Here is a 23791-nt window from a genome sequence, read left to right on the forward strand (position 1 = left end):
CATATTAAAAGAGAAGCAAAACAACTTTTTCAGGTGTATAAAGAAAAATGCCTTTACTTTAGGCTCAGTATACATGCAGCCCTTCACATTTGTAGGTTTCACCTTTGTGGATTTGATTATTCACTAATTTGCTTAAAATTGTTTTCTTTAGGAATCTCTAGGTCCTAGTGCAGGGGTCCTCAAACGTTTTAAACAGAGGGCCAGGTCATAGTTCCTCAAACTGTTGGAGGGCCGGATTATAATTAGAAAAAAGCATGAATGAATCCATATGCACACTGCATATATCTTATTTGTAGTGCAAAGAACACTTAAAAACAATGGGAAGTGTGGGCCTACTTTTGGCTGATGAGATAGGATTGTTTTTGTTGTGCGCTTTCAAATAGTTTCAGACCTAGGTTGACCATGAGCGAGGGTCGGGTAAATGACCTTGGAGGGCCGTATCCGGCCCCCGGGCCTTAGTTTGAGGACCCCTGGAGGACCTAGAGATTCTAGGAATCTCTAGGTCAGTGGTTCTCAACCTTCTTAATGCCACGACCCCCTTAATACAGTTTCTCATGTCATGGTGACCCCCAATCATAAAATTATTTTCATTGCTACTTCATAACTGTAATTTTGCTAATGTTATGAATTGTCATGTAAATATCTGATATGCAGGATGTATTTTCATTCACTGGACCAAATTCAGCGCAAATACCTAAATTAGAATACTGGTGGGGTTGTGGGATTGATTTTGTCCTTTGGGAGTTGTAGTTGCTGGGATTTATAGTTCACCTACAATCAAAGAGCATTCTGAACTCCACCAACGATGGAATTGAACAAAACTTGGCACAATGTAACAGAAAATACTGGTAGGGTTTGGTGGACATTGACCTTGAGTTTTGGAGTTGTAGTTCACCCACATCCAGAGAGCACTATGAACTCAAACAATGATAGATCTGGACCAAAGTTGGCACGGATACTCAATATGCCCAAATGTGAACACTGGTGGAGTTTGGGGAAAATAGACCTTGACATTTGGGAGTTGTAGTTGCTGGGATTTATAGTTCATCTACAATCAAAGAGCATTCTGAATTGATGGAACTTCCCACACAGAACCCCCATGATCAAAAGAAAATACTGTGTTTTCTGATGATCATTGGCGACCCTTCTGACACCCCCCCCCCACGACACCCCCAGGGGTCCCGACCCCCAGGTTGAGAAATGCTGCTCTAGGTCCTCAAGTACCCCTAATCCCAGCAAATGTGAAAGTCTAACTGAATATGTAAAAAAATCAATTTGGTATTATGTTTGCTTAATATGTATGTTGGGGCTCATAGATCTTGGGACATTGGCATACAGAAAGTGTATATGGTTTTTCCATCCTTGCATTCTGCTGTTCACCATGTGGCAAAATAGGCCCCTGTCCATTAGAAATTGGAGAATAAACATATTTTGTGATACATGGAATTAATAGGAAGGTGGGTGACAGAAGCAGCTGTACAATGTCTTAAATTAGTTTTCCCATTAACATCATTGTTTAAAGAATCCTACAAACAGGTTTTTCTGCATGAGTTCCAGCATTTCCAGTTTTCACTGTTGCAGTGGAGGCGTTACATGGAGCCCTAGTGTAAAATAGATACTCGTTGTGTTAGGTGAAAAGATAAGAAACTATTGAGCCCCGTCTTCTTTCACACGCGTTCCTTGCCTGCTGCAAATAATCACAGAAGCAAACAGAACTGTGTCTTATGCTGAAATGTAAAAAAAATGTCAGAAAGGTTTATCAACTCTGCGGTCGGCAGAGGGGGCCCTACTCTCGGTCCCACCCCCATCTCAGGTATGGCTGGTGGGAACGAGATAGAGATAGATGGGGGTTGATCTCTGTGATCAACCCCCCACTTACTTACTTAATTGCTTAGGCGATTCCTCGTTGGCCGAGTATGATAATCTTTCAGGATCAGCATTCTTGTGGGTCCGTAGGTGACTGTGGAGCCCTATTCTTGACCTGTATCTTCTCCCGCAGTGAGGGCATTGGTTTCCAGGTGGAAGGCGGTCTGAATTGGGGTTGGCTTGACGTGCCTTCCTCTTGGCACGTTTCTCTCTTTCACTCTCCATTCGTGCCTCTTCAAATTCTGCAGCACTGCTGGTCACAGCTGACCTCCAACTGGAGCACTCAAGGACCAGCCCCCCACACACTTCTGGAATGCCCTCCCTAAAGAGATTAAAAAAAACCCTTCCATTTTTTTTCCTTTAAAAAACAACTAAAAACCCACGTTTGCTATTTAGGATATGGAGAGGAGGAGTAGATGACTTTATATAGCTAATAGACCTCCGACTGGGAAATATTTTTGTATTCTGGCTTTGTTGGCACGGCCAATTCTATCAACATCACTGACAATATAATTATTTTTAATATAACAGTAATGAACTTTGGGGGCTTATCTATATATCTGTATGGCATACCTTCTTTTAGCACAGTGGTTCTCAACCTTCCTAATGCTGAGACCCCTTAATGCAGTTCCTCATGTTGTGGTGACCCCCAACCACATTATTTTTGTTGCGACTTCATAACTGTAATTTTGCTAATGTTATGAATCCTAATGTAAATATCTGATATGTAGGATGTATTTTCATTCACTGGACCAAATTTGGCACAAATACGCAATACGCCAAATTTCAATACTGGTGGGGTTGGGGGGGGGATTGATTTTGTCATTTGGGAATTGTAGTTGCTGGGATTTATGGTTCATTTAAATTAAAACAGCATTCTGAACTCCACCAACGATGCAATTGAACTAGATTTGGCACACATAACTCTCATGACCAACAGAAAATACTGGAAGGGTTTGGTGGGCATTGACCTTGAGTTTGGGAGCTGTAGTTCACCTACATCCAGAGATCACTGTGAACTCAAACAATGATGTATCTGGACCAAAGTTGGCACAAATACTCAATATGTCCAAATGTGAACACTGGTGGAGTATGGGGAAAATAGATCTTGACATTTGGGAGTTGTAGTTGCTGGAATTTATAGTTCACCTGCAATCAGAGAGCATTTTGAAGCCCACCAATGATACAGTTTGGCCAAACTTCCCACACAGAACCCCCATGACCAACAGAATATACTGTGTTTACTAATGGTATTTGGAGACCCCTCTAAAACCCCTTCACAATCCCCCCAGGGGTCCCGACCCTTAGGTTGAGAAACACTTAGCATCTAAAAAGCCAGAGAGAATATGTCATTGTTGCTCATACAGGGATGCTTAAAATACATAGATATTAAGAGCCAAAGGGAATATATGTACTAAAAGGTGTCCTCGTTGCCACAATAAGACCTCAAAGAGTGGTGCGTATTTTAGATAGGCAAACATTGGTTGTTCTAGAAAGAAATTAATAACAATATATTTCTTAGGGACAATATATTGACATGGATGCATTTAGCAGTCAGTGATAAACATCAGAATATTTTTTAGAGATGAGAGCCTAATGTTATTTAGCCCACCCTTCCTTTTAGTTTTCACCAGCTAATGACATCACAATTTCAGTTTTCAGCAGAAGGTTGCTCGTGTAGCAGTGGGATATGTCAAGATGAATCCAAAATGATACAATCCTTACATTTCTCATTCATAATGGTAATGTTTAGCTTGTTTTACACCTCCATGAAATTTCAAAAAAAAATTTTTGCACAAACATGCATCTAGATTTTAATTACAAAATGATAATGAGTGCTGATGATTGAAGTTTTTCATGCAATCTGGTAAGTATTTTTTTTCATAAGCAGCACATCTGTTAACAGCTTCTGGCTTTAGATGACAGACCCAAATTTCTTAAAAGAACTGATTGACGTCAAAGACTGAACATCCGTAGGTGATAAATAGATCTGGTTGCAGGTATTTCACTGGCTCAGGTTACACATTATCTTAGGTATGGTTATTAGCCAGCTAAAAGGCTAGTCAGTTCAAAGGTTTATTTTATTTTAGATCATCTTCCAAAACTTTTTACAACAGCTTATACAAATTGCTGAGAGTGATAGGGACCTTGAAAGTGTAGGCTTGATGTGTACTTTGTACAGGGTGCAGCAGCATAACTTCCTTTTTTCAAAACTTAATAAAACCCATTGTATGAATCAGAATTTTTTTTATAATGTAGGCGCATACCTAAAGTTTTGTTTTATGTAGTTTTGAAGATCGAATTAGGTAGTTGATGCCCCCCATTCTCCATACACTGAGGAAACCGATTTCTGGCGTTTGTCATGACTCTTGCCAACATAGCAGGTGTTATGTTGGCAATTTCTTCCTGGATGTTGGTCTTCAAATCTTGTAGGATCCTTGGACGGTTCACATAAACACGGGATTTCAAAAAACCCCATAGAAAAAAATCACAAGGGAGAGAGGGCCGGCCACTCCAAATCCCCCCTAATTGGGATGAGGCGCTCTGGGAAGTGTTCCTGCAAAACAGCCATCGATGCTCTTGAAGTGTGTGCAGTTGCACCGTCTTGTCCCCTAAGTCCAACCCCTCTAGACGTGGGAAAAAAATTCCTGTAACATGTTTACATACCGGTCCGAATTCACCGTCACTGTGACTTCATTTTCCTCAAAGAACCAGAGACCAATAATTCCAGCTGAGGAAATTGCACACCACACTGTGATTTTAGGTGAACGCAAAGGCTTTTGATGCAATTCTCAAGGATTGTTGTCAGCCCAGTAGCGCATGTTTTGTTTGTTGACGGATCCACACAAATGAAAATGGGCTTCATCACTAAAAAAAACAATAGCATCCTCAGGAACAACTTCGAGAAGAACCTCAGACACGTTCCTCTGATAATTGAAGTCACGTTCAGAAAGTTCCTGCACAATCGCCATCTTGTAAGGATGGAAATGAATATCATCATGAAGAATTCTCCTCGCAGACCGATTGGAAAGTCCAAGGGCAGACGCATGTTTGCGTGCAGAACGCCGTGGTGATTGCAACATTGAAGCTCTCATTGCCTCAATGTTCTCAGGTGATCTAATGGGCCGAGGGACTCCAGTTCTTTGTCTTGTCGCACTTGCAGTTTGTCTGAATGTAGTGACCCACGTCACAATTGATTTCTGGTCCAGGACAGGGGCCAATGGCGCTAAATGGCCTGTGTAAGCCGCATCGAGTCCTCCGGGAGATGCTAGCGGGGTACAAATAAAGTTAATAATAATAATAATAATAATAATAATAATAATAAATTAAAGCGATTCCAAAAGGCGCGCTAGGTTGTGATGGCAGAACATCCGCTCGAAAAGTAGGCCTCAATGGCAAAAGCACACTCCTCACTGTTCCAATGCATGATGGCGACTGAACTGTGTCAGGACAAAACTTTATACTCCCACCTCTCGAACGAGACCACTAGCGCTCCGCTACGTCTTCAACCAAAAAGGAAGTTATGCTTTTTTGTCTAGCCTTAATGATGAGAGACTTGCATTTGAAGATTTCTCTGTGCACATGTCTTCAAGTCACTTGTCAGCTTATGGAAACCCTGCAAATTTCTTTGGATTTTCTTAGGGGAGGGATAAACAGGTTGTCTACCAGTTCCTTCCTCTGAAATATAACCTACAGCACTTGGTATTCATTGGTAGACACCTACTCAAGTATTAATCAGGGCTGACCCTGCTTAGCTTTCAAGATCAGATAGGATCAAGTGCTGTGGTTCTCAACCTTTCTAATGCCATGAAGCCTAAATATAGTTCCCCATGTTGTGACCCCCAACCACATTTTCATTGCTAGTTCATAACTGCTACTGTTATTAATCGTAATGTAAATATCAGATATGCAGGATGTATTTTCATTTTTGGTGCCCTGTAGATGGCGCATGGGGCCTTCAGGAGAGGTAGGGGCCTGAGGACGCACCGCCGCGACCCCTATGAAATTGCCAAACGACCCCTCTAGGGATCGCGACCCCCAGGTTGAGAACTGTTGATCTAGTGCATTTAGGCTATTTAGGCCCCTGCCCCAAGATTTACTGAGTGAATTTGGCTGAGATTCAAACATCTCACCACTATTTTGGCATCTTTGGTTTCTTGGATCTCTCGATGTTTTCTGGCACCTGCTCTTTCTTTACTAACTGAACAGTACTGCTCTTGCAGATAAATTCTGTGATTTTTTAAATTGTTCTCTCTCTCTCCTCTATTTTTGGTTCTAACTTTCCCCAGTTCTGATCCATCTCTCCTGGCCCTATTTTCCAGAGGATTTCTCCCATCTATTTTTATTTGTCTCCTTGTGTATGCTTTTCATCCCACTCTTGCCCATTGGGTAACATGAAATTGGGTGCTGGTGAAGAGAGTCTGATAGTCAACCTGTAGAAATGTGGCACATTGAAATGGATGTTGGATGGTGTACTTGGAAAGTAACTCCTATTTTTAATCCCTATCAAAACTGTTTTTCCTCCGTTGGGAAAAAAACTTGGTGAGCATCAATTGCATTGAGATGTTGCTCTTCCAACCCATATGACTTCAACACCTCTTTTCTAATTGTCTCTCAGGGCATAATATTCAGCAGACTGTTGTTTTTCTCTGTCCTATCCATCATTAATTATTTCAACTCTACACAACTCTTGAGACCTCAGGTGCCCTTTTAGTTCTAAGTAATTGGATTAGTGATCAAGACTGTGTTTGTTGTGGTGTTAATGGGGCAGCAAAGAGTTCATTTTAATCAAATGTTTTTGACAGAAGTTCACAGAGTGCAGCTGGAAAGCACTTTCTTACTAATCCCACCATGCACAAAGTCTTCCAAGCTGGGATGTCTTAAGAGCTAAGCTATAAGAATCAGATGTAAAAGGAGGGGATCGAGAGAAAATTTGAGGTGCTTTGCAAATTATAAATATTATTAGCGGTCCCCTGCCACGCGTTGCTGTGGCCCAGTCTGGTGATCTGGAAAATAAAGTAATGAGAAAGTGTTGGTTTCTAATATATGTAATTTTTTATGCTTTGGGTAAACAGTATTTCTTGCTGTTTATTTGTCAGTGTTGATGTGGAGATTGTCAGGTTTGCCTACTCTGGAACATATAATTGTCCTTCTTTAGGGGTCCCTTTCAAATTTTTGATACTTCATCTGTCATATACATATGTGTGTGTGTGTGTGTGTGGGAATGGCTGGATGGCCCTTTGTCAGCAGGGCTTTGATTATGTTTTCTTGTCCTGGTGAAGGGAGTTGGACTGGATGGCCTTAAGGCAGCATTTCTCAACCTGGGAAGTCAAGACCGGGGAGGGGGTCACCAGGGGGGTGTCAGAAGGGTAACCATGACCAACAGAAAAAACACAGTATTTTCTGTTGGTCATGAGGTTTTGTGTGGGAAGTTTGCCCCAATTCTGTCATTGGTGGGGTTCAGAATGCTCCTTGATTGTAGGGGAACGATAAATCCCAGTAATTACAACTCCCAAATGTCAAGGTCTATTTCCCCCAAACTCCATCTGTGTTTATATTTGGGCATATTGAGTATTCGTGTCAAGTTTGGTCCAGATCCATCATAGTTTGAGTCCACAGTGCTTTCTAGATGTAGGTGAACTACAACTCCAAAACTCAAGGTCAATGCCCACCAAACCCTTCCAGTATTTTCTGTTGGTCATGGGAGTTCTGTGTACCAAGTTTGGTTCAATTCCATCGTTGATGGAGTTCAGAATGCTCTTTGATTATGGATGAACTATATTTGTGCCAAGTTTGGTCCCGATCCATCATTGTTTGAGTCCATCGTGCTTTCTAGATGTAGGTGAACTACAACTCCAAAACTCAAGGTCAATGCCCAGCAAACCCTTCTAGTGTTTTCTGTTGGTCAAGGGCATCCTGTGTGGCAAGTTTGGTTCAATTCCCCCTGCCCAGGAACAGTTAAGTACTTTTGCTGTGTTTATTACAATTGTTCAATCATGAGAATAGTCTTATTTAACACCTTATATTTATTTTTCCCCTTTATTCTGTAAATGAGACCCTTCCATTTTGCTTCCCATGTCCTTCTGCTTTGACCCGTCATACAGTAACTTTTCCTTTCGCTAATATAATCTTGGAGAAGGTAATCGGCCAGATATTTGATTGTAAGTGAACTATAATCTTGTATCTGGACCAAACTTTGCATGAATACTCAATATGCCCAAATGTGAACATTGGTAGAGTTTGGAGAAAATAGACCTTGACATTTGGGAGTTGTAGTTGCTGGGATTAGCAACTACAACTCCCAAATGTCAAGGTCTATTTTCTCCAAACTCTACCAATGTTCACATTTGGGCATATTGAGTATTTGTGCAAAGTTTGGTCCAGATCCATCATTGTCCTTGGTGCTCTCTGGATGTAGGTGAACTACAACTCCAAAACTCAAGAACCATGCCCACCAAACCCTTCCAATATTTTCTATAGGTCATGGGGGTTCTGAGTTCCAAGTTTAGTTCGATTCCATCGTAGGTGGAGTTCAGAATGCTCTTTGATTATGGATGAATTATAAATCCCAGCAACTACAACTCCCAAATGACAAAATCATAATTTTTTGAGTGATGGCCATTCCTTGTGTTGTGAGACGTTTTGTTGCCAAATTTGGTGTCATTTCGTTCATTGGTTCTTTTGTTTTTAAGGTACTAATTACGCACAGAGCATTTATTTATATATAGATTCATTATTAAGGGATCAATACCTAATTCATTTTTATCATGGTTGCCTCATGGATGGTAGCTATCATGGTTGCTTCTCATTCTTTGGTTTCCCCTCTCCTAGGAGTGATCAGCCACAGTTAAATAACTTCAGTGGTGAGGGAACCAGCTTTGGAGGGCATGCTGTTTCTTTAATAGCTTTAATAAGATTCTGTTACACCAAAGGAGAACAATATGTCCCCTCTGCACTAAAAATCTTTGCAGCCATATGGTGTGAAAACTTGACTGTTAATCTAGATAGAGTACAAGTGAGGTTTATAAGAGATCTTTTAAATGTGCTTTCTTGCATACCTAACGCGGTCCTGCTTCTAGAAACTGGGGTTTTTTTTGGTTGTGTCAGGAGTGACTTGAGAAACTGCAAGTCGCTTCTGGTGTGAGAGAATTGGCCGTCTACAAGGATGTTTCCCAGGGGACGCTTGGATATTTTGATGCTGTATCATCCTTGTGGGAGGCTTCTCTCATGTCCTCGCATGAGGAGCTGAAGCTGATAGAGGGGGCTCATCCGCACTCTCCCTGGATTCGAACCCATGACCTGTCGCTCTTCAATCCTGCCGGCACAGGGGTTTAACCCACTGCGCCACTGGGAGCTCCAGAAACGGGTGAATGCCCGCTGCGTACTAGGGCCTGGACTCTGAAAATGAACCTATGGTTAAAAACAATATTATTCAAATGTGGAACAGGTTTACTACATCATCTCTCTTATGAAGCCTCCAGACCTCTTTGGGCATGGAGAGCTGTATGAAAAGCAGCCTTAATTGGACTGTCCGCACCTCTTCTGCTCCATTTGGGACTCAAAATGACACGAGAATCCCTGAAGCAAAGGTTGCGGGACATTGCCCTGGGAGAGCTTAGAGCCCACTCAAATTCACCATGCTCCCCCAGAGTCCTAAATTTGCCATACAGGAGTTTCCAATGGCGCAGTGGGTTAAACCCTTGTGTCGGCAGGACTGAAGACCGACAGGTCAGAGGTTCGAATCCGGGTACAGCGCGGATGAGCTCCCTCTGTAAGCTCCAGCTCCCATGCATGAACATGAGAAAAGCCTCCCACAAGGATGGTAAAACATCAAAAAACATCCAGGCGTCCCCTGAGCAATATCCTTGCAGACGGCCAAGTCTCTCACACCAGAAGCGACTTGCAGTTTCTCAAGTCGCTCCTGACACAAAAAATAATAATACAGGGATCTATTTAAAACATGCAAATGCCTAAAAAGCCTTAAAGAGACTAAATATTGCAGACTCTTCACAAAGCTGGGATTACTATCAGTATATGTTGAAGTATATAATGTGTTTTAAATGTTATTTCATGTAGTGGAAATATGGATGCCATAGGATTGTATTGATATGATGTATGTTTATGTTAGAGGCTGTGAGAAAGTAACCCTGAGATACTCTCTGTGTGAAGTTGTGAGAAAATTAGGGAGTATCTGATATCTGCTGAGCAGCTGCAGAATTGTTTACACTTCTATTTCCTTTGTCCTGCGTACTGTGTACTTCATGTTTGGTCGCTTACTGTAATGGATGTGTTTTGGAACTACTCTAAGTAAATTGAACCTGCTTTGTAACTAGACGTCTCCAGAGTTCATGTTTTTCTTCTAAGCCTGTGCAAAACTTCTGCTAACGCTAACAATTACACGTATTTCCCTCAGAGCTGCTAAGAGGCAGACTGTCTGGAATTCCTTACTCCCAAAGACTATGCCCCTGTGGAGGAAATGAAATAGAGACAATAGAACACATTTTATTGCAGTTCTGCTACTACACAGTGCAACATAACCAACTTTTATATCCAATCTTGTCCCGCATGACCAGCCCTCCCCCACAGAGTATTGTTAGATATCATTTAGAGGACAAAGTGCCACAGGGTGACTCTCATAGTGGCAAAATTTCTCGCAGTGGCAACAAGGCTGAGAAATCAACTAAACTCCAATAGAGGTAGTACTTGAAACCATGTAGATGTATCTTGTATAGTGGACTTCTCTTGAGATGGGAGAATTTACAATGACTGTTGGTTTTACTGATGGGTCTATGGACCATAATAAATATTGTATCACCCCACCTCGGACTTATTTATTGCAGATAAAACGTACAGTATTGTTTGACAATTAGGGATGTATTATTTGGGAAATCGTATTACAGAGATAATGTACTTCAGGATATGTAGGCTGGTATTCATCTAGGATTGAAACCATCTTCCTAACATGCAGAAACCCATGAATGTGATTTTTTATTTATTTCGTATCAAAAGCATTGCATAAATTAGTATAAAACTGATTTTTTTTTTGTCGTGTCAGGAGCGACCTGAGAAACTGCAAGTCGCTTCTGGTGTGAGAGAATTGGCCGTCTGCAAGGACGTTGCCCAGGGGACGCCTGGATGATTTGATGTTTTTGTCATCCTTGTGGGAGGCTTCTCTCATGTCCTCACATGAGGAGCTGGACCTGATAGAGGGAGCTCATCCGCCTCTCCCCGGATTTGAACCTGCGACCTGTCGATCTTCAGTCCTGCCGGCACAGAGGTTTAACCCACTGTGCCACCGGGGGCTCCATATAAAACTGATAAAAATAGAAGGAGCGCAGTTGGCTAAATATCTTTAGATCAAAAACGGGCAACAGCAATGGCATTGTCTGTAGCCTCCAACAATTCTTCCTCTGTACATGAGGCAGGGCATAGTGGACAAGCATACAGATGCAGAGTTGTTTGTTCTGCTCCACAGTGACATAAGGTGGGGGATTCTTTTAGGTTGTACCATTTTGCCAGGTTGTCTTTTGTTCTGCCCACTCCACTTCTGAGTCTGTTCAGGGACTTCCAAGTTGCCCATTCTTGGTTTGACCCTGGATGAAGACCCTCGTGGGGGCCATCCAATTGGGATTTCCTGGTTTAGCTACCCAGAGGGATACCCTTGCTGTTGCTGGGGGGATGCCAAGAGGAGTGGTAGTTCTCATAAAGCTTTTCCTTGATTTGAGTCTACTGGGAGGAGACTGGTAGCCATGTAGTGGGTGGCTTTCACAGTATTCAACCTTATTTCTCTTGCATTTAGCAGCAACTTCCTGTTGCACATCGGCGGGGGGGGGGGGGGGGAGGCAATGCCAGCTAGCTTGTAGAGTTTGTCAACAGGTGTAGGTTTAAGACATCCTGTGATTATTCTGCATGTTTCATTCAATGCTGTGTCCACCTGCTTTGCATGGGTAGACCTATTCCAAACAGGGCAGGCATACTTGGCAGTTGAGTAAGGCAAGGCTAGGGTTGATGTTCGTATTAATTATGGATCTGCAGCCCATGTGCTGCCAGTAAGTTTCCACAGGATGTTATTGTGTGTAGCTACTTTGTGCTTGGTGTTCAGGCAGTATTTCCTCGGGAAGGCGGATCTGGCCAAGGTGGTCCACGCCTTAGTCACCTCTAGACTGGATTACTGCAATGCACTCTACGTGGGGCTGCCCTTGAAAACGGCCCGGAAATTTCAGATGATCCAACGGGCGGCGGCCAGGTTGCTAACTGGGGCGCCTTACAGGGAGCGGTCAACCCTCCTGTTCAAGGAGCTCCACTGGCTGCCATTCATTTACCGGACCCAATTCAAGGTGCAGGTTCTTACCTACAAAGCCCTGAACAGTTTGGGACCCGCCTACCTGCGTGACCACAGCTCTGTATACGAACCCACATGATCCCTTCGATCATCCGGGGAGGCCCTGCTCTCAATCCCACCAGCATCGCAGGTGCGGTTGGTGGGGACAAGAGAGAGGGCCTTTTCGGTGGTGGCTCCTCGACTCTGGAAATCATTCCCTAAAGACATCAGACAGGCCCCAACCTTGGCAGTCTTTAGGAGGAGCTTGAAGACGTGGTTGTTCCAGTGTGCCTTCCCGGAATAATGATCCCATAGCACTTTGTCCTCCAAAGCACTTTACACTTTTTAGATCTGCTCATATGCCCGTCCACAAACTCCACTATCACCTTTCATTCATGTCTCAGCATTATTTCCATTTTAACTTTACATTTGGCCTTCCCACTGTTTTTAATTGCATGTTGTCTTATTGATAATGTTGTATATTTTATTGTCTATGTTTTATTTTAATTGCTTGTACTGTTGTTGTTTTGCTTGTATTGTTGTATTCGGGCTCCGCCTCATGTAAGCTGCACCGAGTCCCTTGGGGAGATGGTAGCGGGGTACAAATAAAGTGTTATTGTTTATTATTATTCTTTCCTATATGCTAGTGTTCGATCTAAGGTGACACTGAGATATTTAGGATGGAATCTGTTTGTGTACCAAGCATTGATTGTAAAATTTCAAAAGCCAGTTTTCAGCTTTGGGGCCCAAGTGTTTGATTTGCTCCATCATTAAGTCATCTAGGCCAGGTGCTTTACCAGTTTTACATCGCTTGTTTCTCAACCTGGGGGTCGGGACCCCTGAGGGGGTCATGAGGGGGTGTCAGAGGGGTCACCAAAGACCATCAGAAAACACATATTTCTAATGGTTTTTGGAACACACTGCTCTCTGGAGGTAGGTGAACTACATTTCCCCTAAATCACTGTTGATTCCTCCCAAATCCCGCCAGTATTTTCTACTGGTCATGGGGGCTCTGTGTGGGAAGTTAGGCCCAACTATCGTTAGTTGGGTTCAAGGGGCTCTTTGATTGTAGGTGAACTATAAATCCCAGCAGCAACAACTCCCAAATGTCAAGGCCTCTTTTTCCCAAACTCCACCAGTGTTTGCAGGTGGGCATATTTATTTATTATTTGGTTTACTTCTACCCTGCCCTTCTGACCCTGAAGGGGACTCATATTGAGTGTTTGTGCTGAGTTTGTTTCAGATTTGTCATTGTTTGAGTGGATGTAGGTAAACTACAACTCTAAAACTCAAGGTCAATGCCCACCAAAACCTTCCAGTATTTTCTGTTGGTTATGGGAGTTCTGTGTGCCAAGTATGGTTCAATTCCGTCATTAGTGGAATTCAGAATGCTCTTTCATTGTAGGTGAACTATAAATCCCAGGAACTACAACTCCCAGATGACAAAATCAATTTGCCCTCAACCCCACAAGTATTCAAATTTGGGCGTATTGGGTATTTGTGCCAAATTTGGTCCAGTGAATGAAAATACATCCGGCATATCAGATATTTACATTATGATTCATAACAGTAGCAAAATTGCAGATATGAAGTCGCAATGAAAATAATTTTATGGTTGGGGGTCACCACAACATAAAGAACTGTACTAAGGGGCCGTGGCATTAGGAAGGTTGAGAACCACTGGCTTAACAGCTTGTCTGTGTTCTTTCAAGTTATTGGAGATGTCAACTAGTGGGTTGAATGTGATGCTATGCATATTAAAGAGCAGGAAGCTATGTGAATTTCAAGATCTCATCATGTCTGCTTGCAGAAACATGTTCTGTAAGCATTCTTTTTACAGAAAAATGGAGGAGGGTGGAAGAAAGCCCACAGGTTATTTTAGAGACAGAGTTTTACTTTTTCCTCCAATCATGAAAGAAAATTAATTCTTGATTTTTGTTTTAATAGTTCCCCACCAAATGATATGACTGAAGAGCAACCGTTCTCGGCTTGCAATGAAAATCCAAATGGAGCGGTAAGAAGACGGCAAAATTCAAGTCAAGGTTCTCGGAGCAGTGATTCTTCTAGGACATCTAGAAAAAGCTTCAGATTGGATTATAGGTTGGAGGAAGACGTGACAAAATCAAAGAAAGGCAAAGATGGAAGGTTTGTCAACCCCTGGCCAACATGGAAGGCCCCATCTTTCCCAAACATTTTGAAGTGGGCTCTTACAGAAAAGGACAACAGCAAGATCCCATCTTCAAAGCAGGTAATAGTTGCATGTACCTAAAACCCTCAAGTTTACTTCATGTGTGACATTTTTCATGTTTTTTTCAGACTATAGTATCCCCCCCCCCTTCCCCCCGCACACAACAATCTGAGAGACTTTGAGCTGGCCCTCTGTTTAAAAAGTTTGAGGACCCCTGACTTAAGTCACAGAGATGTCTGTCAATATGACCTCACAACCTCTGAGGATGCCTGACATAGATAGATGCAGGTGAAATGTCAGGAGAGAATGCTTCTAGAACATGGCAATACAGCCGGAAAACCTACAACAACTCCGTCAATATGATGTTTTTGAGTTTACATTCTGCTTATGTTGATTGGTTTTGGAGACAATAATAGTCTACAGTCAGAGGTTTTGCAATCAAGGTGATGCCAGAAAAAGAGACATTATTATTATTATTATTATTATTATTATTATTATTATTATTATTATTGTTATTTGAAACACAAAAAGATGAGTCCACAGCAGACACTCTGCTGGTTGTTGAATTGGATCACATGTCGGACACTTCCCAAGTGTCTAGGACTGTGTGATATATCAGCGAATAATGTGTGCAGATCCCTTCTGCAGCTGGCAGATGGTAATTTTGTCAGCGCCGATTGTGTTTAAGTGCAGGCCAAGTTCTTTAAGCACTGCACCCAGTGTGCCGATCACCACTGGGACCTCATTTACTGGCTTGTACCAGAGTCTTTGCAGTTCGATCTTTAAATCCTCATATCATGTGTCAGCTTTTCCAGTTGTTTCTCTGCAATCCTGCTGTCACCTGGGATTGTGACATCGACGATCCATACTTTGTTTTTTAACACAATTGTGAGGTCAGGAATATTATGCTCCAAAACTCTGTCTGTCTGAATCCGGAAGTCCCAGAGGAGTTTGGCGTGTTCATTCTCTGTAACTTTTTCCAGCTTGTGATCCCACCAGTTCTTTGTCGCAGGCAGATTGTATTTGTGGCACAAGTTCCAATGAACCATCTGAGCAATGGTGTTGTGCCTCTGCTTGTAGTCTGTCTGCGCGATCTTCTTGCAGCAGTTCAGGATGTGATTTATTGTTTCATCTGCTTCCTTGCAGAGTTTACATTTGGGATCTGTTGTTCGACTTTTCAATTCTGGCTTTGATGGCATTGATTCTAATGGCTTTTCTTGGGTTGCCAGAATCAGGCCCTCCGTCTCCTTTTTCAGAGTTCCATTAGTGAGCCACAGCCATGTTTTTTCTTTGTCAATTTGACTCTCAATTTTTCCCAGGAACTGTCCATGGAGAGCCTTCTTTTGGCAGTTTTCTCTTCTGCTCTGGATTGTGTTTTTACGGTAGTCTCTCTTTGCCTTTTGCACTTTAAGCAGTGACATCCCTCAATGTAGGTTCTTGACTGCCTTTCACATAATCAAATTATTACACATAATCACATTATTATTATTATTATTATTATTATTATTATTTATTTGCTATTAGGGATGTGGAGAGATGGATGCATTCTCTCACCTCTGTTGTTTAACATCTATATGCCACCACTTGCTCAGCTGGTTCAAGGTTTTGGGCTTGAGTGTTATCAGTATGCCGATGACACTCAGCTGGTGCTGAAGATGGAAGGCCGACCGGACTCTGTACCCGATTGTTTCCATCAGTGCCTCGAGGCCATTACTGGATGGCTGCGTGCCAGCAGGTTGAGGGTGAATCCAGCAAAGACGGAGATCCTATGGCTGGGTCGACCGGGCAGTGGGGATATCCAGCTGCCTACCCTGGATGGCGAGGTGCTATGCCCGTCATCATTGGTAAAGAGTCTGGGAGTCCTTTTGGACCCTCTTCTGATGACGGAGGCCCAGGTCTCCGCCGTTAGCAGAACCGCTTTTTTTCATCTGCGGCAGGCTAGACGGCTGGCCCCCTACCTGTCCAGGGACGACCTAGCTACACTGATCCAGGCTACGGTCATCTCAAGACTGGACTACTGTACTGCCCTCTACATTGGCCTTCCTCTGTTGGTGATCCGGAAGCTCAAGTTGGTACAAAATGCAGCTGCTCGACTTCTTGCGGGAATTCCAATGAGATGCCACATAACACCAATATTACTACAGCTTCATTGGTTACCAATTGAGCACCGGATCACTTTCAAAGTGATAGTACTCACCTTTAAGGTCTTGATTGGTCTGGGGCCGATGTACCTGAGGGACTGCCTCACCCCCTACCAACCCCAGAGATCCCTCCGTTCTGAGGACCAAGATCTATTGGAAATTCCCAGTGTCAAGACCTTGTGTCTAACAGCAACCAGACGCAGAGCCTTCACAGCAGTGGCACCATCGCTCTGGAATACTCTGCCACCTGAAGTCCGTGCCTTGCGGGACTTATCAGCTTTCCGCAGGGCAAGTAAGACATGCCTGTTTCGACAGGCCTTTGATTTTTGATATTGCTGGTTTTTAATTGTTTTTAAATTGTGTTAGATTTTAGCCATTCTTGTAAGCCGCTCCGAGCCCCAGGGGAGTGGCGGCATATAAGTTCGAATAATAAATAAATAAATACTGATAGGTAGTGCAAGAACTCATTTTCATCTTCTCCCAGGATCGTTGGTACATTGTTTTCAGAGTGTGCGTGCCCATGGAAGAAGATGGTGAGCACAGTATTATAATCAATGTTGTTGTTGTTCATTCGTTCAGTCGTCTCCGACTCTTCGTGACCTCATGGACCAGCCCACGCCAGAGCTCCCTGTCGGCCGTCACCACCCCCAGCTCCTTCAAGGTCAGTCCAGTCACTTCAAGGATGCCATCCATCCATCTTGCCCTTGGTCGGCCCCTCTTCCTTTTGCCTTCCACTTTCCCCAGCATAATTGTCTTCTCTAGGCTTTGATGTCTCCTCATGATGTGGCCAAAGTACTTTCAACTTTGTCTCTAGTATCCTTCCCTCCAATGAGCAGTCGGGCTTTGTTTCCTGGAGGATGGACTAGTTGGATCTTCTCGCAGTCCAAGGCACTCTCAGAACTTTCCTCCAACACCACAGCTCAAAAGCATTGATCTTCCTTCGCTCAGCCTTCCCTAAGGTCCAGCTCTCACATCCGTAGGTTACTACAGGGAAGACCATGGCTTTGACTAGGTGGATCTTTGTTGCCAGTGTGATGTCTCTACTCTTTACTATTTTATCGAGACTGGACATTGCTCTCCTCCCAAGAAGTAAGCGTCTTCTGATTTCCTGGCCACAGTCTGCATCTGCGGTAATCTTTGCACCTAATCAATAGTTATGCACAATAAAAGCTGGACACTTCACTGGAATAATGATACTTTTTGGGGAGAAATACCAGCAGCTTCATTGCTCCATTCAGTGCAAACAGGCATCACGCAGTAACTTCCAAAATTGTAATTAAGCCATTTTCCTCCCTGCAGTCAGCCTTTCTTCTCATCCAGTCCTCTAATTTAAAACTGGTTCTCCGTACCAGGGTTTTGCTAGCCAAGATAGTTTAAATAGTGTCCGTATTTTCTGTTGTCAGCTGTCTCAGTGTGCAATCCACTGTTGGTGTTGACTTTGAAATACAAGTCATTCTTCCGGCACTCTTGCTGTTTTGGTTCTTGTCCTGCTGGCATACTTCTTCCAGCTTGCTGAGCCATGGTAGAATAAAGCTGTTATAAGATTCACTGCCTTTGTTGTTTGTTTCTGGGTTTCTTTTCAAAGGATTTACAATGCAACGTGCTGCTTTCAAGGCTGTCTGACTTAATTAATGCTGCCTGCCTCTTTGGGAAAAGGGTGTTCTGGTTTGATCTTCTGCATCTAGAAAGAAGAATTCTTTGAATATTTCATGAAAGAAACTTACAAAGGAAAAGTTGTCATAATAACAATAGGGAATGTGTATGTGTAAGAGCTTAAAATGGCTTCTGAATCCCTTAGGCTTATTGTACTGCGTTTGAAACAAAATCATTAATTTTTTTTTATTTCCTAGAAATAGAAAGATTTGACAATGCCTTTCTGAATAATTAAATCTGTTCAGCGTTTTAACAAACTGTAGACAGTTTGGCAGCTAATTACATTAAACGAGATGCACCGTTTGGCCCATGCAAATGCCGAAGGATTTTTCATTATTCATATTTCATAATTTTGTTTCATTCTCCTCTGATCTCTTTAGTCTGGAATTGGAAAATGGATGCATTAATGCCAGCTGTGAGGATAAAACAGTCCACATTTGAAAGATGAAATAAATGCTACCTTTCAGAGCTGTCAGTTGAAAATAAAAAGTTCCCTGAATTATACATTTATTTTCATTTGCTTCCAAATATATATATATGAGGGTTATTTTTTAAGTAAGGTCCGTTTTGTTGTAGACACTAGTAGTTCGCGCGCATACCGCAACGAGCACATGCGTTGTGTACCGGCATGCCTCGGGAACAACTGTGCTCAGTTTCCGCTCTGTAGCTAACCTGTACGATTCTGTTCTGTGCTTTAAAAATGTTTAAGACTATCAACTCACCCTCCGCATGTGAGGTTCGCTCAGTGATACGGTTTTTGTCAGCAAGGAACCTGTCTGCTGCAGAAATTCATCGACAGATTTGTGAAGTGTACGGTGATACTGTTATGAGTGCGTAAGTGGGTATGACAATTCAAAGATGGCCATGACAACGTCCATGATGAGGACCGCTCCGGTCGCCCTTCGACGACGTGAAAACGGCAGTGAATTCTTGGTTATCGGAGCAGGCGGCAAGTTTTTATGAAGAGGGTATTTTAAAATTGGTTCAGAGGTATGATAAGTGTTTGAACAAACTTGGCAACTATGTCGAAAAATAGAGTGAAGTATGTACTTTCTGAAAATAACTTTACTTTTTTGAAATAAACTTTCGTTGTGTACTTATGTTCAAATGGACCTTACTTAAAAAATACCCCTCGTATATTTAGTGTTGCTTCTGCAGCTGTATTTCTAAGACCACCAGACTCCAGAAATTAATTGGCATTCTTTATTATGAGATGAGCCAAGAGGAAAAAAATAGGGAAAGATGATGAGGAGCTGTTGTAGCTTGGTCAGAGTGTTCAGATGAGGAGGAAGGGAATGCTGGGAGAAATTCAGAGGGCCCAGAGGAGACTGAAGCGGCCCAGAGAGAAGTGTTTTGGGATCCTCCTGGCAGTTCCCAAGAGAATGGAGAAGGTGATATCCATTCCCTTTGGAACCTACCAGAAGTGCAGGCCGAGAGAAATACTGGAGACAAAGTTTGTCTAGGTGAGTAGGTATACAACCTCATACTATTGCTCAGCCTCAACGTTTTTGTTATTGGAGTATATGTGTGTGTCGTCGTCCCCCCTTGCCACCGTGAAAAAGCTCGATTCCACAATCCTCGTTTTAATGAGCCCCCCTCCGCAAATAAACTGCTTCTCCTTGTATCTCATCCGTGTTTTTAATGAGTTTTTAATCAGTTTTTTAATCATTTTCTTGTACATGTAGCCCTCCATTGTTACTGTGACTGTGTTTATTGTAATCTTATATTGTTAATGTATTCATATGTTTTATGTAATTATAATGTTTTTGTTTGTTGCATGTGTTTTTGGTTTTATTTTGATGTAATTTGTTGATTGGGCTTGGCCTCATGTAAGCCGCCCGAGTCCCCGTTGGGGAGATGGTGGTGGGGTATAAAGATGATGATGATGATGATGATGATGATTATTATTATTATTGATCAAGGAGATTGGAGTTGAGCAGACAGACTCGTTTCTCCCAGCAAATTAGAGATAAGGAGTAGGAAGGCAGATGTGGGAGAAATGATGTCATGGGAGTAATTTTGGCTTTTTAAAAGTGGTTCATGCTGGTACAGTCTTTGTGAAAGCAAGGCTGCATTTAGGTGAAGAGCTCTTGGTATTGTGGGGCCTATGTTCTTGGAATTCATGTGTTCAGGTTTCAAGCTGTTCTTGCTTTTAGTTCACGTGTGGCCTAGTTTGCCTGCCTTGGATTCATGTTATCTTGCCTTTGGAAATCTTGGGAAATTTCTGTTAGGGACTTTCTTTGAATGGATTTTTGGACTCTTGGCTTTCCTGAAAATAAACTTTTGAACTTTGATTTTCACTTTTGAATTTGTTTGCTTGTTATATACTCCGCTTTTAATAAACTTTTACTTATTGGATTACCTGGAAAGTGTGTGGTTTGTGTGAAAAGAGGCTTCAAGGCCCTAGAGCAACAGGCGTGGTATAAGAAAGATGACAAGGAAGGAGGCGTGGTAAGCAATCCAAGACCTTATTTGGACAGAAAAGCAACAGGATGCGTGCATTAACATATCTGTTCAGTTTCAATGTCTACTTAAATATCGCATCCATACTTTCATCTATGACCAGATGTCTGTTAAAATCACACAGCCTGTTGCCTACCAGTAACCAGTTGTAGTAGTTAAGGCTCTGTCCAGTGTGAACAAAAACTGCTCTAGTCATTGTATTCTTTTCAGCAGAAGTTGTCACCCCAAAGGCCTTAGCATTGAATGGTTGTGTTGTTAAAGTGTGAAGCAGACGGTCGGTCAATGCGACTTAAGCAATGTGCAGTCATTGAATTCTTGACAGCAGGTGTCACCTCAACATCTTTAAACTTACTCGCCCAACGACGCACAGTACTTACATCAGCACAATCAGCATAAACAGCTTGCATTCTCTGATGAATCTCCTTTGGGGTGACACCTTCTGCTGTCAAGGATACAATGACTTCACGTTGCTTAAGTCGCATTGACCGACCATCTGTGCAGGGTTCCATACATCGCACTTTAACAACACAACCATTCAATGCTAAGGCTTCCCGCCAAAATGGAACTGTAGAGGAGAGTTTACTGAACAAGCCAGTACCTGCCACATACCAGTACTGCCATCTGTTGAGTTTCGAAGGTGGAGGCAATACTTTTCATTCAACCCTCGTAATTGTGTTGCTTTTTAAGTTGAGTGTTGCTTTGGGTTCCATTTGTGGGTGGGGGAAGTGGAGTTGAGATGATGACGATGATGATGCTTGATGACAAGGATGATGTTTAGTCCGTTGGGCCCTCAGGACCAGAAATTGTACTTACTGATTTAGCTTTGCTGATTATTTTAAGAGTATATAACATTGATCGCAATCTGTATCTAAGTACATTGTATTATTTGTTTATTTATTTAGGTCATTTGTACCCTGTCCTATCTTGACCTCCGCAGAGGGACTCAGAGCGTATATTAGTAAATAGATAAGGGGAGTAACTGAATTGTTTACTGCTTAATATCTAAGATTGTGTTCTTCCTATTGATGATATATCACTACATTCATCTGTTGACTATTGATGATATATCACTACGTTCAATTGTGTAAAAGTTGAACTTTGAATAACTTAGCAGTTAATGTCCATGGAATAGGCTTATCCTTTTAATACTGGAGTCTCTGCCAGCTAAACATTTCAACTAGTTTGGAGCTCACTGACTTATGTGCTGAACAACTTACGCTAGTGGTTCCATGTCTTCCACTTCTTCTTTTAGTGCTTGCTTTACGTTTCTTATTTGGTTTTTCTGTGGTGTCACAGGGAGCCTCTTCTTGTTATAAGTTGACCCACTACTGTATATGGTTTTAAGCTTAAAATTTAAAAAAATCGTCTTGCGACAGATAGTAGGTGCACTGCCATTGATTTACTGCGCTTAGTGACTTGCTGAATGAATCTCAATAGCATTTAAACACTAGCTGTCTCCTGCCACGCGTTGCTGTGGCCTACATGGGGGTTCTGTGTGGGAGGTTTGGCCCAATTCTATCGTTGGTGGGGTTCAGAATACTCTGTGATTGTAGGTGAACTATAAATCCCAGCAACTACAACTCCCAAATGACAAAATCAATTTTTTTGGAGTGAAGGACATACATTGGGTTGTTAGGTGTATCGTGTCCAAATTTGGTGCCAATTGCGCCAGTGGTTTTTGAGTTCTGAGAATAGCACAAACGAACATTACATTTTTATTTATATAGGTTAAAACATTTTGGTCCAGATTAGTTAAGTATCTTTTCAGACGAAGTCTTCATAAGACAAGACATTTCCAATTTTAGTATGATCTGCTTTCTAAATTTGTCCTGTTGTTTATTTGTCTTTTGCTAGGACCTTGACAAAGAGCTTCCAGTATTGAAACCTTACTTTGTCGAAAATCCTGAACTAATTGGAAAAACAGGATCAGGCATGCGCGTAACATGGCTTGGACATGCTTCAGTGATGGTGGAGATGGATGAACTTGTATTTCTTACTGATCCCATCTTCAGCCAGCGGGCTTCTCCAGTACAGTTTGGGGGCCCAAAGCGTTTCCGAGGGCCACCTTGTACAGTGGATCAGCTCCCCAAGATAGATGCAGTGATGATCAGCCACAACCATTATGACCACCTGGACTACCACAGTGTCGTGAATTTAAACAACCGCTTTGGCAGTGACCTGAGATGGTTTGTTCCGCTGGGTCTTTTAGACTGGATGCAGAAATGTGGCTGTGAGAATGTAATTGAATTGGACTGGTGGGGAGAAAACTGTGTCCCTGGCCATGATGCCGTTACTTTCGTCTTCACTCCTGCTCAACACTGGTCCAAGAGGACTGCAATGGACGACAACAGATCTCTCTGGGGGAGTTGGTCTGTCTTGGGACCTTGGAATAGATTTTTCTTTGCTGGAGACACTGGCTATTGTGTTGCTTTTGAGGAGATAGGGAAGCGGTTTGGACCTTTTGATCTGGCAGCTATTCCCATTGGAGCATATGAACCAAGGTATGTAAGCTTGAGCCAACATTTTTTCATCCTCAGACTGTGAAATGACTACTGTTTTGATGGCACTAACAGTGTTTTGCTTCCACATAACAGAGAATCATATGTCCCTTATTATGAGTGCTCAGGGTCATCTTACTTAGGAGATCGCTCGTTGTCCGAGTAGGATTGTCTTCCAAGATTGGTATACTGGGAGTGGGTACGTAGGTGACTGTGGAGCCCTATTTTTGATCTGCATGTTCTCTCGCTGTGAGGGCATTGGTTTCCAGACGGAAGGCGGTTCCAGTCGGGGTTGGCTTGACGCGCCTTCCTCTTGGCACATTTCTCTTTCGCCCTCCATTTGTGCCTCTTCAACAGCACTGCTGGTCACAGCTGACCTCCAGCTGGAACGTTCAAGGGCCAGGGCTTCCCAGTTCTCAGTGCCTAAGCCAGAGTTTTTAAAGTTGACTTTGAGCCCATCTTTTAATCTATTTTCCTGCCCACCAACATTCCGTTTTCCATTCTTGAGTTCGGAATAGGGCATCTGCTTTGGGAGACGGTGGTTGGGCATCCGGACAACATGGCCGGTCCAGCGGAGTTGATAGCGGAGGACCATCGCTTCAGTGTTGGTGGTCTTTGCTTCTTCCAGCACACTGACATTTGTCCACTTGTCTTCCCAAGA

At 42.6% G+C, this 23791-nt stretch overlaps 1 protein-coding gene across 1 annotated transcript in view; it reads left to right on the forward strand.

Annotated features, from left to right (window-relative positions):
* NAPEPLD (N-acyl phosphatidylethanolamine phospholipase D) overlaps positions 1–23791 on the forward strand; it is a 53277-nt gene that overhangs the window by 24389 nt on the left and 5097 nt on the right. The window contains exons 2-3 of the mRNA XM_060778326.2: positions 14135–14435; positions 22487–23133. Coding sequence (XP_060634309.1) covers positions 14135–14435; positions 22487–23133 — 948 coding nt within the window. The remainder of the gene's footprint in view (positions 1–14134; positions 14436–22486; positions 23134–23791) is intronic.

This window comes from Anolis sagrei, chromosome 5 (assembly GCF_037176765.1).
Source record: "Anolis sagrei isolate rAnoSag1 chromosome 5, rAnoSag1.mat, whole genome shotgun sequence".
Classification (NCBI taxonomy): Eukaryota; Metazoa; Chordata; class Lepidosauria; order Squamata; family Dactyloidae; genus Anolis; species Anolis sagrei.